General features: G+C 35.9%; 1 protein-coding gene across 1 annotated transcript in view; it reads right to left on the bottom strand.

Moving 5' to 3' along the window:
- The window catches only part of Msp300 (Muscle-specific protein 300 kDa), a 134,789-nt gene that overhangs the window by 115,802 nt on the left and 285 nt on the right, over nt 1–18,702 (bottom strand). Inside the window, exon 2 of the mRNA XM_013320259.1 lies at nt 9,375–9,906. Within this exon, the coding sequence (XP_013175713.1) occupies nt 9,375–9,855 (481 nt within the window). The 5' untranslated portion in view covers nt 9,856–9,906. The remainder of the gene's footprint in view (nt 1–9,374; nt 9,907–18,702) is intronic.

Raw genomic sequence — 18,702 nt, 5'->3', positions numbered from 1 at the left:
TGGGTTAAAATGTCAAAGGTTACAATATTTAAAGCTTATTGCAGAGATAAGATAGGAATAAAATAAACATGACATTTACAATGGTATTCTAAACTGGCTTTAAGTATTAACGATCAAGTATTAAAAATCCGAGCTAACAAAATTCGCTATGCAAATATAGGTTATTTGTACAACTTCCAGTTCCTATTAACGGGTTTGGTTAACAACGCTTTGTTTTCTGAGTGTAATTGACCCAAATATCAAACCACACGTAATGATACATAGTAAGTATGGTATTTTTTACTTACATTACTGTAAGGTGTGCCACAAAAATAACGATTATAGGGGAAATAATACAGATATGGTCCATTTTACAGATTGGCCTACAAAATTAATCTATATTTATCTTCGCTGAACATTAAAATGAATGAAAGTATATTTATTTTAAACTTGAAAATATTACTTAAATGTTCATAAGGTTCTAGACTGTGCATTGTACCAAAAATTCAAATGATTGGACCACAAAAAGACATTTTGGTCCACCCAAGACAGATATGGCCCACCATTTTGGGTACAATTAATCTATAACAAAGTATTGCCATATGCAAACTTTTAGTTGCTACTACCGTTAATCCATTGCAGAGATATGGCCAAAAGATACTAGATATTAATAGACCAGGAAGTGCGGTGTTGCCACATTAAATGTGTGTCTCGTTGCAATGGGATTCGGACGGTGGCAGTGTCAGCGGCTGTGGACATCAGCACGCTAATTGATGCAAATAGAATACTTAGAGGACGCGCTTAGCGACGCCATTTGCAATTGAGATTTAACGCTTTAAGTGCCGCTTCGCTACAGCGAATACGAACAATATGCGAATCGAATTGCATATATAATTTTTCGAAATTACATGATAATTATTTAATATTAAAAAAAAACGGTTTTATTTAACTCTTATTGTGGCAAGATTTCTTTTTTGAAGAAAAGCAAAAAACTAAATTTAAAATAATTTTATAGTGATCCTATATTTTTATAAAGTTGTATGTATGGTATACTATACAAAATGAACATAAAGATTAAACTTTATCTTCTAAAAATCGGTTTAACATAATTAGAAATCTACACACCCGTATAGTTAATTTCCTTTTAGATTAGTAATGTGTTTACCATACTGTATTTATAACTAACTAAAATTTTAAAAACTCGTATCCGTATTTACAAAACAAACTAATAATAACTAACAATAACTGTTGTATTTGAGCTTTTAATAGACTAAACATTCGACGTAGGTAGGCCGCACTTACATCCATAGCATTACAGGTCAATGAACTCGACTATGCAGAGTTTATCGTAATGGGCGTAAATACCTTACTGTGTTAATGTTATGTCCTATTTAAAATAACAACTACTTTCTACACTAAACGTTCACGAAGACTTGAATTTATTCAAAGCAGTTATTAAAGTAGTAAAGTAACAAAATACAGATGGTCAATATTTTACGAACTTATGGATAAAAAAATTGCGTAAATTTGTTACATAAACAATTGTATCTTTTGATTGGGATGGTTTAGAAGTTTTATTTTCTCACAGCACCTAGCTACCGCAGACCTGAGTATTTGATATAAATTCCAGCTTGATACCTTCACGCGTTTTCGAGAAAAAGGGTATTGACAGACAGACAGACAACAAAGTGATCCTATAAGGGTTCCGTTTTTTTCCTATGAGGTACGCAACCCTAAAAAGCAATTTGCATCGGACCATTACTTACTTCCAATGCCTTTAATCTAAGATATTCTCGCCAGAAACAAAGTAACATAAATAATAATAGCAAACAGTGTTTAAAGAATCTTTGCATTTATTTCTTTCCAAGATGGACGATCGAGAATTCTTATATTATATAAAATACATAATTAACATAGTAAACTAAAAAGAGGATAGTATAAGTTATAAGGAATCTCGGAACACGACATATAAGGCATACATGCTTGCGGGGACCGTGGATTACAATAAAAATATGGTGCGCCCGCGCCCACGCCGCGCCGGACCACTACCAACCGGTCGGACAACCTGGAACCCGAGCTGGCATTGTGCTAGGCCCGCGTCTAGGTCACAGCGCGTGCCTAACACTAGCAATCTAAGTATTTATAGCATAGATGATATGCAACTTTCTCGATGTACTTGTTTATATATTCGTTACTTTATGCTAAACGAAATGTTTGCCTGTTTGTAGGAGTCACTAAGTATATCGAAAATTCCCTCTAGCGGGTAGCGACTGCACTAAAGGGCTTCAGGCGATCGTGACGCGGCGTTTGTTGCAGGTCAAGTCAATAATAATTATGGACAAACCGACACCACTCAAGCTCGTTACCCAGAGGAGTAGGCAGAGATCTCTTTACACAATGTTTTATGTTAACAACAATTTGTTATGTATTTTCCTCTGTTCACAACAATTATTGAGAAATTGCACCCCTTATTTGCCAATTACCAAACGTCAATATGAGCCCACTCTAGGATGTAAGCCTTTAAAAGCATATCTGTCTGTCATAGTTACGCTTTCCGTGGGTCTAGCAAGAATATATACGACAATCGCCTTCGTATCGTAATCATCAATTATGTCAAAATTAGTATGACATTTTTGGTATACTTTACCGATATAAATCACATTTTGTCGATGATGATACGATGACGATGGTCACAAATATTCGTGCTAGGCCCACAGTATTTACAAATACCACGGAATTATTGGACCGCCTACATTGATCTAATCAAATAACTAATTTCTTCTTCCAACTGTTCTAAAAATGTAAAAACTGGATATGTTTTACAATAAAACGTAGCTCCATTAATAATAATCAAGAATCGTATTAACATAGTAAACATCGGGAGATATTCAAGATAAGCAATACGAGTGACCCCGACGTCTGCACTAATAATAGACGTAAAGGTCAGCTCTGGCAAATAATACAAACAAATGTATTTAAAGTCATACCAGTATTTATTAAACAAATGCCCACTTCTTGTACAAGAATACCCAAATAATTTACTAATATATTTAACTTTATATTCGCTTTTTTATGTCATAACAAACGAGCGAATGCCCTGAAACTTCGAAGTGACCTTTGCGCGTAAACATACGTAATTGCATATGAGTTGTCTACCTTTAATTGACAGCGCAGGAAATGCACAGAAAGAAATTATTTTCCCATCCCATGCATTCATCGGAAAATCCACTTCCACTTCCGATCCTTACTTAATAAGAAAAAGGGTGGGAAGGGAAAGAGGACTAAAATTAGGCCTCCGTTTTATAAACGAAACAAACACATTGGCAAAGTGTAGGTAGCAGACGGAATTTAATATTTTATTCGCGTATTACGTTAACAAATGAATGCGCAATTGCATTTGTCTGTTTGTAAACAATTTTATGTCTACCTACGAGCTTAAGCCAAAGGTCTAGGTTGCTCGTACAGTCATGTTCAAAATAAAATGTTTATCATAAAAATACTAGTTTGTATTTAAAGTGTAACTGGATTTTGATGTTTTTAGGTCATCAGAGTAGAATCATTTCTAATAAATTCCAGCTTGATACCTTCACGCGTTTTTGAAAAAAAGGGTCTTGTCAGACAGAGGGACGGACAACAAAGTGAACCTATAAGGGTTCCGTTTTTCCTATGAGGTACGGAACCCTATAAATACTCTAAGCACGTTGTTATAGACGTACTATTTTTTTTATTTTACTTGTACCAGTTTAGCAATGTTAAGGGAAAATTTATAAATGATTATAGCTGCAATGATGACCCTAGACAAATATTTTAAAGATATCTTGCTACACATTTGCCTTTTATCTTCTTATAAAAGTTTTGTTTTGTTGTCTTTTGTGCATGATTGTACTGCATATGGCCTTGAGGCATGATGTCACCGAAATCAATGCGCACTGCCGTACCCAGTAGCCACAATCTCTCATTAATTTTATTCACATGACATTCGTTCTAGAGGCGCCATTTTATTTTTCCTGTATAATTTTACGACTAAATATCTGTCCATAAAAACCCTCTATCTCTATTTAATCTTACTAATATTATAAATGCAAATGTTTAAATGGAAGGGTGTTTGTTTGAAGGTATCTTCAGAACGGCTGAATGGATCTTGACAAAATTTGGCATACATATAGAACATAGTTTAGAAGAACATATAGGCTACTAATTATTTTTTTTATTCAGCGCGGACGGAGTTGGTGATTAGCCAGTGCAATGTAAATAAAATAATTTTCGAAGCTTTCTAAGGATCGCTTATTGATTTTACCGTAATTCAATAAATTCACGTACACAAAACAATCATCCCGAATTTCCAAGATTACATCAAATTTAACGGTCATTAAGCGAGTTAAGGGCCATTGTAGATCTTCAAATAATCGAAGTAGAAGAGGTCAATGTCCTGGTCGGTCTAAATCTGTAGCAGTTTGAGGAAGCACGCAGCGGGACGCGTGTGATTGACGTGACGAGACGTCCACACGTGACAGATACATTCCATGTCACGCTGTTGGAGGAACAGACAGAATCTCTAATAAGAACACTAATACGGTAACTTCAGATAAAAGCTGTAGTATCACCAAAGTTTCTGTATGGAAATAACAGATATTTGTACTCACAAATTATTTTTCTTATTTCCTAGATGAGGCTAGTAACACGAATATATATACAATAGATCAGACCAAAGCAAAAACAGATGTAGCTTTAACATAATTATGAATTTGACAACAAGAGCTTAGCGCATCTAGAAATATGTAGTTCACAGTTCGTTGCTTTCGTGTAAAAGTGTTTACTTTCATTATTCATTTTATACATAGTTAAGATTGATCGTCGGTGTGGTTGTCTACACATCGCCTATCAAAACATTCAATAACTAAGCTTTGATCGCACATCAAGCGAAACTATCTCTAAAACCAACATAATACAGCATAAATTTCTATCAAATATGACGTCCAATCTATCGGTGCACACGAATTGAAAATCCAAAGTTTTAAATAGAGATGAGTTGTGTTTAAATATAATGAAGTTTAATATAGCATCGGATCTACGCGCGAGACGCAAGCGTGGGTACAGCCGCGGTTATTTGCGATCTGCGGGTTCGAGTCCAGTCTAGTTAATCAAATGATATATAAGACTAATAGACAAGATTTGATTTGAAGGAAATTATACGATTAAAACGAATCGATAACAACTTCTATAACTTCATTTTTGAAAATTTTAACACTTTCAATGCCACCGACTCGCCCTACGAGTTCACTTTAGTATACATCATGATGTATGCCATGGCGTGGCGTATATTGTTTTGTCATCAGAACATCATCATCATCAACCTGTCCTAATCCCTATTGGGGGTCGGCACAGTATATACTCCTCCATACATCTCTATCAGCCGTCATATCCAAATCTACCCCCTTCCTACGCATATCCTTGTTTTGTCATCAGAACAAATATTGTAATATCAAACAGATCAATCTATCAAAAGGAACTTGGTTTAATTTAATTGACTTACTTTAACCCAATTAAATAGAGAAAGTTAAATAAAACTATTTATCAAAAGTCAAGTAAATGATGCTCAAAATATTAAACTTGAGTGAAACCAAATGTCGAGTGTACTAAAATGTGGAATGTACTAGAAACATTTCAACCAATGTTCTGTATCCATTTATTAGGATTCTTATGACGCTCGCGGGACAGAGACGGGGGCGGGTGACGTCAACAGAAAAGATCAGCTGGACCAAATATATTTGGTCCAAGATCGTGTGTTATCACACGGCGACTGTTATTAATCTTAGCGACAGATAGAACGAACACATGTGAAAAGGATAGACAAAATAATATAAATGTTGGAATCACTAAAGTACGCATTCAAACCGAAGAGACAATGCGCATACACACGATTCTAAGACAGTACAAACTTCATAAAATGCGACAACTTGCAGACGAACTTGTGGCGCAAAAGCCTGGGAGCTAAATCTCGCACTGGGATTGGCTCCCGCGTTTTCTCGCGACATAGACAGGGCGCGAACACGATACGTCGAATATAAAATACTGAGAGTGAATTTATTGTAATACCGTGCCCCTTTATTTTAATATATTTCGTGCGTAGCAAGATTGCGTTTTATTATTGTTGCTTTACGTTATTGACGTTTACGTTCATGGGTATCCCGTTTACCAAACTAAGAAAACCCATAAACTTATTATATTTAGAAATAGAGAAAATATTACTAATATAAATTAAGGTTTTTTTTATAGAAACAAAAGAATAAAAGCTCTAATTTTAAATGTCTATATCAACTTGTAACAAGAATGAATTGAAAAAGGATTGATATTTTAGTTTCCTGGGAAGAGACTGATGCTTCGTTTTATGTGACGATGACGCCGTTGTAAATGGCGATTGGCTCTTGCTATTGGGATCAGCATGAGGGGCGCCGGCGTTCCTCAGTTGACGATCTGCCAACGTACAATAAGGTCGTAACCTTAATGAAGTCAACGGTAATATTGTTTTGAGGGCCGCGTGTCTAGGGGTCAGTGTACCAACCAGTCATGTACTACCAAATTCAACTTTTTTTCTATCTCACATTATGATACTCCGACACGTTTTTGTACAAGGGTTTCGACAGTGTAAACTCATCATTGTAATGATGAATTCGATTTGTTTGTGAAATGAAACCGTACACTTGTGCGTTTACCTTTAGGCAGCTGGTTCTAAACAATCAGACCTGTCACAATCGTCAAGGTGCGAGTTCAAAATAATATTCATGTATACATCCACGCTTGTATATATGTGCGTACGTCAGTCGTAACACTGAACCACTGAGATCATCCACCTTGTGCCAGATTCGGGCGCGGCGTGCACCGGGCTTCCTGTTGCCAAACGATATCGTTCTATTCTCGTATCTGCATCGTTATACAGGACCGGAATAAGCGGAAACTATAGTCGAAAACATTATGCTTTCGTAATGTATTCAAATTCCGTATGATTCAGAAAGTTACAAGTAACAATGATACGAATATTATTTCTTAATTACTTTGTTACTTTTTGAATTGAATGCGTCACGAGATTTCAAAGTAAAAAGCCTATAAAATCCCTTTTTACTTTTCTTTAACTTGTTCATTTCTTAATTTTTTTATAAGGAGTAAACGAGCAGGATCTTTATTTAAAAAAGGTCACCGTTGTCCATGGACATCCGCAACTCCAGAAAAATTGCAGATGACACAGACTTCAAGAGAAAGGTACCTAAGAACATAGCAGTTTGAAAATGACGTCAACTATTCCACAACACGGTAGTGCGAGGCAGAAAGTTTTGCGAAAACCCTGATGAATAATAAGTCCTCAATAAATAAGAATTAACTGTACTATTTAATGGAAATATTTAATCACAATATCGAAATTTAACCTAAATTTTATAACAGAACGAATAAGAGAATACTCAATTCTCAGTAGTGACGTGCGACCTAAATATTTTTCAAAGTGTTAGAATTTGAAAGAGAAAATATCACATCCGGTGCTACCTCGCACTTACTGTTCTATAATACGAATTGCTTCCAAAATATTTGTTAATCTAACCTCTTCTTCAGTATCCCAAATCGACTATCATGCCTTATAGAACTTTTTTTTTATAAGAGAAAAGGGCCAACCCATCCAAACCCAACATCCAAAACAAGACCCCATGGGACACCTATGTTCATCCGCAACACCAGAGGAACAGTATTCCTCACTCGCGGCTTACAAAGTTATAGGCGGTGGCCCGTCTGAAAATCCTGCTTCACCATACTGAGCACACCGAGCTCGGCAAATCTAGAATGTTCAATATCTCTTGATGAAATATCTTTTCGCATCGTTCTTTTATCTAAATAGATATAAGAACTTTTTGCTTCGTGGCTTTGATAAAAAAAAACTGTATTCAAAGCGCCTGATTGACATGTTGAGCTCACCAATCACATGTCTGTCGTTTTGTCGTGTGAAGGCATCAGCCACGCCCGGAGAATTATCGCTTTTGGCTCAACACCAACGTTACCGGACCGTGTCACCCTAAACTATAACATAAGCTTCATCATAATCTTACTGCCCTTTTCTCTACGGAGGAACGGCATCACTGACTAAATAGACTGGCCAAAAGACGTAGTATTTTGTGCTCATTTGATATACTCCATTTTGGCATTTATAGTAACTGTTTGTAGCGGTGGTATGGATTCGAAGTAATAATATAGATAGAATTAACTGTCGCGTAAGTTCAAGTGCTTGTTTAAATCAGTACGACACAAAAGCTGTCATTTCCAAGCAATCGCCTATCCATTTAGACCACCAGAGGTTTATACAATGTACAAACCGTAGTCTATTCAGAATGGCGCTAAATATGAATATAATTCCTTTAATATTTTTTTTAATTTGACGTCTTGTACGTTCCACAATTCACAAGCAACTTCTATGTCCTATCCTAAGAAAAACCTATTTTACAATAAAAATAACCAGATTCAGGCCACCAGTGTATTCGAAGCATCGGTCGCGAGCCGTTTTTATTTCCGACAGACAGATTTAGCCCAAGGCTGTCCGGAGCTTCCCTCAAACTGTAATCAATTTTACTAAAACGTTTGTGACGCGATATTCAATGGATTCGCAATACTAACAACGTGCTTTCAAGATAAAGTTAATCTTACTTTTTTAGTCGTTTACCGTTTTATAGCCACAGAATAGGAGAAAAGAGTATTCTTAAGCCGTTTACACAATTTAACAGCGCAGTATAAACTAAACAGTAAGACTCTTTAGTTAAATCGTAAATGAGTAAACAAAACTGAGAACTGGACTGTAAAAGCTAATACTTCAAACAGGATATTAAAAACAAAATTAAATAAGTAGTTTTAATTTTTTTAAGATATCACAAAATTATAATAGCAACCTTTTTAAAACAAAAATGTATACGAAATAAGCCTAAAGGATGAAAACAAACTGAAAATGTTTTGATAATTGTGAGATGTGTTTGTTTAAATAAACATTGAATATATAAATAGTTAATCTATTAAATGCATCGCCCTTGTTTACAACAATCCCGAAATACTTATGTTCGCCGAAACGTTAATGACTCATAAAGGTGACACCGAGATCGTGTGCACAGGAATGCAGTGTACTTCGCATGTTCCAATAGACCGTATCGAGCGTTATTCTTTTAAACACTAAGTTTAACAGAGATTTTAAATGAGTTGCAGTATAATCATAGAATACTGACTCAGGAAGCTATGCCAGTCGTTTAGAAGAAGCACTTGTTTGCTTTTCAAAGCCGCTGTTTCCATATTAAGATTGCTTTCGAAAGAAGACGGTACTTAAAGACGAAGAATGGTCATATGTTCCGCAAATTGTTAAATTCAAATCTTACCTTGTAGGAGTTGTATGGTGGCCTGGTACTCCGCGAGCTTCTCATCCACGTAGCCCTCCTGCGACTGGTTGGCGATGATCTCCGCGGTGGAAGGACCGCGATCTTCCTCCTCCTCCTCGAAGATCATAGGACGCGGTGGTGGCGGTGGCTCCGGGCCCGCGTAGTCATATTCCCGAATCGGTTCGTAGGGGGACGAGTAGTAGTACTCGGGACTCTGACCCAGGGTCGGGGACATTGGGTAGGGGGAGATGGAGAAATGGGAACTCGGGGAGGGAGAGTGAGGTCGGAAGTGGGGGGAGTGAAGGGGACGGAAAGGTTTTGGGGAGGGCTGCACCGGGGGTGGGGAGACGAGCGCGGTGGAATGGCGCGGGCCGGAGATTAGGGGAGGTGGGCTGGGCGCCCAAGGTGAGGGGGGCCGGTAGTGTAGCGAGGAGGGGGAAGGCGCCCGCGCGCGCCCCCTCCCATGCGGCTGCTGTGACATCGCGAGGATTGAGACAAGTCAACCCTGTGTGTCACACACGTATCGGCATCGCTGCAACAATACAAAAAACGATGTTAAAATTGAGGAACATACTACAAATAATTTACAAAAAAGATGAATTCTGCGCGCGATTGTATCAATTTCGAAGATAATTTAAACAATGCCGAGGACACAAAACGGCAATATACACATGATGATTATTTAAAGATGAAAATCTAAGGAAAGAGTTTTCATTGAAAATGGAAAGCGAAATTGTTATTCATGTAATTAAATACAATTTTCAATATCTAAATACAGATTCGTGTGCCAATTGTGGGCGAATCTATTTGCGTTCCTCCCTACAAAAGGGTAGACTGAGTTCAGTCAAGAATCAAGATGGCCGCTGACGTTTAGCAGATGGCCACCTTTTATTAGGTTCGAAACGATTCATAAGTGTTACTCTTATGAAATGATAGCAGGTTATCTTTGCAGGTTATTCAGACATCGGAATTTTTATTTCTTTGTTTTTTATTAGTGTTTGATTCAAAGAATTGTTTTTTAGAGTTTTATTTTGCAACCAACTAGCGTCGTTAGACGAAGTAATGTGTAAATTAGCTCCCATATGCGATTATAAACTAACCATCAGTGTTTTGCTTGTGGTAGATAAATTCTTATGTTATTAGAGAAATATCTGATGAAGAAGGAAACCTAGGACCTAAGTGTGCGCAGGAATTACACGAGATTCCCCCATCACCATTTTACCACCGGACGTTCAGTCATACGGCAAGAATCCATCCTTTTGTGGTAGAGGTACCGCGCGTTCGAACGAAGCGATTCGAAGCATCGTTCCTTGTTACCGCAAAGGATTGGAACAAGTTGCCAGCCTCTGTTTTTCCGTCCAAATATGATATTGGGACCTTCAAAAGTAGAGTGAATAGGCACATACTACGCTAGCGCGTACCATCTTTCGACCAAATCTCCACTTCATCAGGTGGGATAGTGGTCAAGCGCTAGCTTATAAAACGTAAAAAAAAACCTAAGAACCCGACACAGCATACTAAGTGTAATAGAAAGATAAGATACATTATTTATTATAATTCATATTAAGAAGAGAATATAATTATATATTTGTTACTAAGCCTAAAGGATTTGATACGAATTATTTATTCCATAAATGTATAAGAGAGTCCGCAACGGTGCCGCAGTTGTTTAGCGTTTGGCCGGTCCAGACCGAAATCTTAACGTATAGATGTGATCCCCGCCATATACAAATGTTATCCAATTTTTGTATACGACGTCCTGGCGGTGAAGGCAAATATGATGATGTAATCTGCACATATCTGTGAAGAAAGTCAAAATTATATGTGAAGTTAACCCGCACTGGGCCAACGTAGCTTACTATGGTCTCGTCACCTAACCTTCGGTAAGCTCTGTGCCTCTGACATGTATTATGACGATAATATGTTCGCGTTTTAATAACTTTAAACGTAGTTTTTGCATAATTATTTCTCCCTATAAAAAACTTTACAATTATTTTTCTTAGTGTTCCGTACCTCGATAGGACAAAATGGAACCCTTATAGGATCACTGTGTTATCCGTCCATCTGTGTGTCTATCAAGATCCTTTTTTTTCTTAAGATTCCAAATGACCAGTAGTATTTGAGTTAGACTCAAAGATAACAGGTCTCAACTAAACAACTGACAAACATATTATCGCAAAATTTATTTACACTAAAGTTAAATAATGCGTACAACAGCCTTGACGCAGTTGCAAGCCTCTTGCAGTCGATTTTGAAAGACATAACTATTAAATAAATATTTCTGGAGCATCGCCAATGGTCGTTACTGTATTAGACGCCATATCTCTTCTCCCTAACAATATAGGATCAAAGAACAAACATATTTATATATATTTTCGCAAAAAAAAACGCTTTCCGACATTTGAAGCATTTAGTTACTTATTTAATAGTTAAATGGGAATATTAATTCGGTCACCAGATGTGTATTTGTGTCGTCTTGTCGAAGTTAATTCTAAATATCAGCGTTCTTATTCGCTAGGTTAAAGATGTACCATTTTCTGTGTCAAGGTGACGAACAATAGGAGTTTAAAAAACACTTTATATTAAGAATAACGTTGATTTTTCCCTCAAAAAAATATATATCTTATATATAAAATTCTCGTGTCACAATTTTCGTTCCCATACTCCTGCGAAACGGATTGATCGATTCTCATGAAATTTTGTGAGCATATTGACTAGGTCTGAGAATCGGACAACATCTATTTTTCATTGCCCTAAATGTTAAGGGTAGTTCACTCCAAAATTTTTATTTTTTATTTTTTAGACAAACACGCGGACGGAGTCGCGGGCGACAGCTAGTATGTATATATTGTTATCTTTGTTATGTAGACAGAATCACCAATAACCAAGTAAGGATTTATAAACATCTAGCGGACCCGACAGACGTTGTCATGTCGTGACGTTCAGAAATTGAATTGACGTTTAAAATTCGAATATTATTTAAAATTTGACACTGCGATGGTAGCGCCGTCTGTCGGATCCAATGTAAAACATTCCAAAATCAACAACTACTAATATATTAAAAATTAATTAAAAAAACATTGTCCAGCGGATAAAATTGTGAATCTAAACCATTCCCAGATCCCCTTGAACACACACAAAAAATTTCATCAAAATCGGTCCAGTCGTTTGAGAGGAGTTCAGTGACATACACACTCACAGAAGAATTATATATATAAAGATAACCTATTTGTTTACTTAAAAGTGCTATTTTACTCTCGTTTATGTAACATTTATATGAGTAGTTTTTTTATTGCAGAACATAACAATATTTTCCTGTCACAACCAAACAACAAACATCCCCCGAAATTAATTTCAATTTACGAACACTAGAAAATTACAAGACTGAAATTCACCATTCACCCAAATATCTAATACAAGCGATAATAAAACGTAGAAACAGATTAGCAAGGTTTTGAAGTGTTAAACTTATTCGTTAAAATCCGTCCAGACATATATCACACGGGTCGTAAAATTGTCAGCGCCTGGATATTTCGAACATGCAACATAACTCGTCGTATATCATCCTTTTTTCACTATCAACAGGGACACATGCTCGACAAACAAACATAACAATATTCTAGTGTGATTATATCATTTCTTGGTTTGCTTAAACTTTAATATGATGATGTGCTCTGATATAACAACACGTCGAAAGTTTGAAATATTAAATTTCTGCCACTGCTGGCGACGTCCATGTCTGGTCACTCCCATCATATTATCTCTGGATTATAAAAGAATACTGCACTTAAGATTAAATGACGATATCGGGATTTTAATATGTTTTTATACAAGCGTTTCATCTTAGAAAATCAAGGTCAAAGTCAAATAACAATTTGTTAATTAAGTTATAACTTAAATGTACTTGAAACCGCTGAGAGGACTTAAAGTTTTTTCTTTTAACTTCTCAAGAGCTTATTGATTTGTTAATTTATGGATTTGCCATCGTCGGGTCTACGTGTACTACGACACGTGCTACGAAGCCTTACGATGCTACACCGGCTCACCTCTTAAACTGGTTTAGTATGATTAACGGAAATATCGTAATCTTATATCCAGCTGCACGTGAATATTTCCATAAATATCATCCTTTGTTTCCACGATTTTTATTTACATATTTTTTTAAAGAAGGCAAACGAGCGTCTGGTACACCGAGGTGATCAACGACACCCATGAACATCTGCAACACCAGAGGAACTGCAGACGGTGCTGCCCTTTAAGGAAATGGTATGCTCGCTTCTTAAAAGTCCCTAAGTCGTAAGAAGATAAATGATATAACAAATAAAGTGTCCTTACATAATTTAATTTAATTGTAAAACCACAATTCCAGCTGAAGTTGTAAATATTAAGCAATTTAATTATAGTGCTACTTAAAAGGCCCCTGTTCCTCCCTGCCTCTAGTCATCGACCTCTTAACGCGGCAACAAAATGGCCGCCGGCCAGACGGCCATAAGTCTAGCAAAAAATTAGAGTTCGGGACATGCAAGTTTCTCTGGCCATACTCCAAGCGTGCCAATTCCCGATGGGGTGACCACGCTATGCAAGGATGCCGGAAATTCCATGTATTCGTTTACTCCTATTATGATGAATATTATTTATTTTGACTTAATTTTATTTTCAACAGTCAGAACCAAATGTGATGGCATTGATTTATATATTTTTAAAGTACCACGTACAAGATGAGAAACCAGATAAGGATTTTGCTTTCAATTTATTTACTTCAAATCGTCCTTTGACTTTATTTAAAAGAAACGCCTACTCATCAATCAATAGCACTTACTTCGATAAGCAATATTGCTTTACGGCTGGAACAGGCACTACCATAAAGCACTCGTATGATTTTCCTAACAGGGCTTCATCGTTAGCGAATTAACATGGTAACCCTAATGAAAATTTGTTAGCGTTCTTACGTAATGTTGCGATTATGAAGCGCACACGGAAAAAAAGCGGCTGCCAAACTGCCAAATTGATTGCAAGGGTGTGAACACACTAGCTAAATAGATTATATTATAGTTTTTCCTTGTTATTTAAAAAATAATAAAATACACATTTATTTATTTAAATAAATTCAAGTGGAATTTAAGGGTTTCAAGACTTGCAATCTGCAAGTTCGAATTCCGCCGTGTACCAATGCCGTGTACCGATTTACATATCTACATTTATTCGACGTTCTTACAGTGAAGGAAAACATCGTGATGCAATCTGCACATAACTGCGAAGAAATTCAAAGATATTTTGTGAAGTCAACCCGCACTGGGCCAGTACGGTTGACAATAGTTTAGCCACCCCTAACTTAGGGTAGGCTCCGAGCCCTCTGTGGGGACATATAGTGAGCTGATGATAAAAAATAAAATGTATAAATATCGTTTAACTCCATACTTAAGATAATTGTTAGGATAAAAGCGCATTGTTAGTCTATTTGCAGTTCATAGCTAGCGTTAATCAATATTCGTATGTCCATGCCCTTATCCAAACATATGATATACCCGTGGCAGCTGAGCGCGATGTATAGCTCACATACAGATCCGTCACGTGATAAGTCGAAACTTTTATTTATTCTTGGAACAAAAGTTGCTCCAAATCACTTTTTAGATAGAACTAGAATTACTGCATCTAACCTATTTACGAGTAAACTACTTTGTCGACCAGTTATGCTAATATTGAAAGTACTATTCACTCTGCCCTTCTTCTAATCTATTTTAGTTAATATCCCTCTCTAAAATTGGAATGCTATTGACTCTTCTTATCAGTCTTTTCTTTTATTAGTCAATCAAATTCACTTTTAACCATTCTTACGCACATTTATAGTCAAATGTCGACATTTTTGTCCCACACTTTTAATTAATCGGTTACCAATAATCTTTTTTGTTATGCTAGTTTGTAAATATACATTTAAACATATTGTTATCTCCGTTTTGACAAAGACAATAAAAGGGATGACAATTTTTTATATATAGATTTCTGTCTCAGAAACCAACGCTAAATATATATCTTTAAAAGAATTCAAACAATCATCTCTTGATTAATAAATTTTTAAAAGGTAAAATACCTTTACTGGTAACACAGAGCTTATATTTTAGGTTAGCTTTTAGGTTATAAGACGCCGTCCCGCCCCCGTACGCTACTAAACATCGAACAGACGTAATATTAAATCAAAAAAAAAATTACGAAATTAGCCATACATCATGCGCCTCTTCGACTGGAGTGATTTTTCAATCTAAATCGGTCGCTTGTATCAGTGCACCGGCCGCCAAGAATAGTACGGACCGTGTATTGACTCCAGCACGCGCTATTGACAACGTCTAGAAAAATCGACATCTTGGATTTATCGAATTCAATTTTATTTTCAATGAAACTTTGAATTATGAAAGTCTAGTATTTATTTTATTACTACGCAAATTATTTCGAATATATTCAAGATTTGTTAAATATCATCATTGTTTTATTTAAAAAATTCTTTTGACGATTTTTAGCAAAAAGTTTCACGGAATTGTTTATTTACAACAAAAAAAATGATAATTTGGAAATTTCTTAAATCTGTTTAGTCCATTTGAGTCCAGTACGCGTCCATTGTCCCGCGCCGGACGCACCGCACGCACTGCCCACAACAGATTTTAGTTTGCTTTGTATGATGCTTCCATTATCCACGACGTCCGCATCTCATCAAGACAGAGCAAATCCGTTTAAACCGTGCGGTAGATGCGTCCGGCGCGGAACAATGGACACGTACCGCATATCTTCCATCATCGCTTTAACCGTACTCTTTGGCTCCATAAGCACGAATCTCAGCCAACAGTAAACACCGTCATCTTCATTCAGAGGACCTGATTCATTGCTGATAAACGCAATTGACATATTGCCTAACTACTATTAATATTACTTCTAAGAAACTTTAACATCGTCAATTAAAACAATACTGTATACTTCAAGTTAGAAACAAAGATCTAAACTTAGCATGGTGTCATCGTAGTCTTTATTTTTCAATAGATAAATGTTTTACATGCATACATTTAACCAGCGGGGCTTATGCTATAGGGGAAGGGCATTGAAGGTCACGATGCCTTGATCACCTTTTAAGGGAGACGTATTATAAACTAACTCTTCTCTGTACATATCCCATGAACACGTGGTAATTCTCTTTTTTTGTTCTGACTGAAATAATGTATTTGGTCTAATATATTTTTCAAGATTCATGTCCAAACCAACTTCTCGCTAAATACACTTATTAATTAGTAGGCACCTTTATTCGAAATATAATCAGATGATTTATGCAATGTGATTGAGGGGAGCTATGCGACTACTACGCGCGGGGATTTGGGCAGCTGTTCAGACAAGTATCGTTGGACGTGCTAGCGTCAGCAGTCAAGGCATCACGGGCACTGGGTTACCAAGTTTTCTAAATATTGAAGACATTAAAACAAAAATTAAGTGCACAACTTAGTAATTATTTAAGCTTACTAAGTTTTTTTTAATATATGTAGCAGATTTTTGTTAATTAACTAATATTTCCTGTACCATTCCTCCTAAGCTCTACGTTCGTGTTAGGATATGGTTTACGACAATAGTGGAATGGCGGAATACGAGCTCTAGACCACGTGGTCGGAAATCTGTACCCTTAACCATTAACCATTAGGCTATTGATCCTTCGATTTGATTTAACTTTCTAATTTAACAGTCAACATGCATCAATTTTTCTTTTCGCCTTCCTGTAAAATTGTAGACCCAACTTCAGAAACTTTAAGCACTTTGGCAATAGTTTTTCTGTGACTTCTTTTTCTCTGTCATTATCCCAATGTATTTGGCAGCCCTGAGCATTGGTCGCCGATCGCCAACCTCTAGGCGCCTTGGCCAAGGGCATTTTGTAACTTTTATTTTTAGACAACTCTTTTACAAGCGCACACCAACAATCGTTATATATTTCGTTGTCAAAACACAATTTGTTGTAGTCACAAGTAAAACTTTATTGCGTGCACATAATTGGAGTTAGATATAATATAAAGAACATAACAATAAACACATAATACTCGTTAGAGTACTCGCACAGAATAATGTACGTAAGCACCAAAAAATACGTTCATTTTTTTTGAGAGAAGAAAGAATTAATCGTGATAATACGAGCACCTAAATTATTGATAAAACAATTAAATACATTTTGTATAATATGTATATCATTAGTGAATTTCTTCTTTTAAAATAATCTTTATTTTAAAGTTCATTTCAAGAAGATATAACTCTTAACAGATATTGTGAAATATTTAACAAAATCTTCTGTAAATGCTTATATGGCCGGTGAATTTAGAATGTATAATGAATTTAAGGATAACAAGTCGAAGTAAAAAAGAGAAACGGATAAAAAAGAAAATTATTGATAAAGCGAAGGAAATGTTTTGGATTTATTTATGATTGGTAATAAAAACACTAAAATACTAATATAGTAAGTATTATTCATAAATCAATAAAGAATGTAGTCTATCCAGTAACATTTCGATAATTCATCATTAAAATTCAAGACGCAATGCGGAACCCATCGTAATATAAAACAACTAACATGCGTGCTCAACAACGCTAAGTTACAAATCAAGTAACAAAAAGAGAATTGAACTAACCATTTTCTCTTTTGTTTATAATTACTATTTTAAGTAAATGATTGTTTAAAGTCATGATAAACTATCTCATCTTGAAAATCATTTCTAAGTTAACAGCAGCCCGACATTTTCATATTGAAAACATGTTAAATACGGCTTATTTACAACACAGTTTGAAGCAAGATGAAGAAATATTTAAGAAGTACCTACTTAACATTATCATCCTCACTTATGAAGTCGTGGTAAAAAACTTGATAGTAAGAGTAGGGTAGATGCAAAATCGTTATGCGGATTATATGATTAACTGTAATCATCCATTTGGTGAGTAAACACAAAAAAATTATAAATACACAACATACGACTTTAACAATGCAATATCTTCATGGTTTAGGCTAAAGGAACAACCTTTGCAGTAAATAAAATCACACCAAAGACCAACTAAACAAAATATTCAAGTATTTATTTGATGTTCACAAAACGTCGTTATAAACTTTTGAGGTTATAAAGCTATCGGAAGCGAAAAAAAACAACGTAAATATTGCGCAACTGTTAAATATAAGCATTGCTCTAATTTATATTCACTGAATAATTCTGGAACGGCAGGCAGACATGTTGAAATCCAACACTCGTGCTGGAGGCACGTGTCAATCAATCATAGAGCAAGCGATTATACTTTTAATCTCTATCTACACGCCACAGATTAG

The sequence above is a fragment of the Papilio xuthus genome, unplaced genomic scaffold (assembly GCF_000836235.2).
Source record: "Papilio xuthus unplaced genomic scaffold, Pxut_1.1 DF828952.1, whole genome shotgun sequence".
Taxonomy (NCBI): domain Eukaryota; kingdom Metazoa; phylum Arthropoda; class Insecta; order Lepidoptera; family Papilionidae; genus Papilio; species Papilio xuthus.
This window is presented reverse-complemented; position numbering and strand designations above follow the sequence as displayed.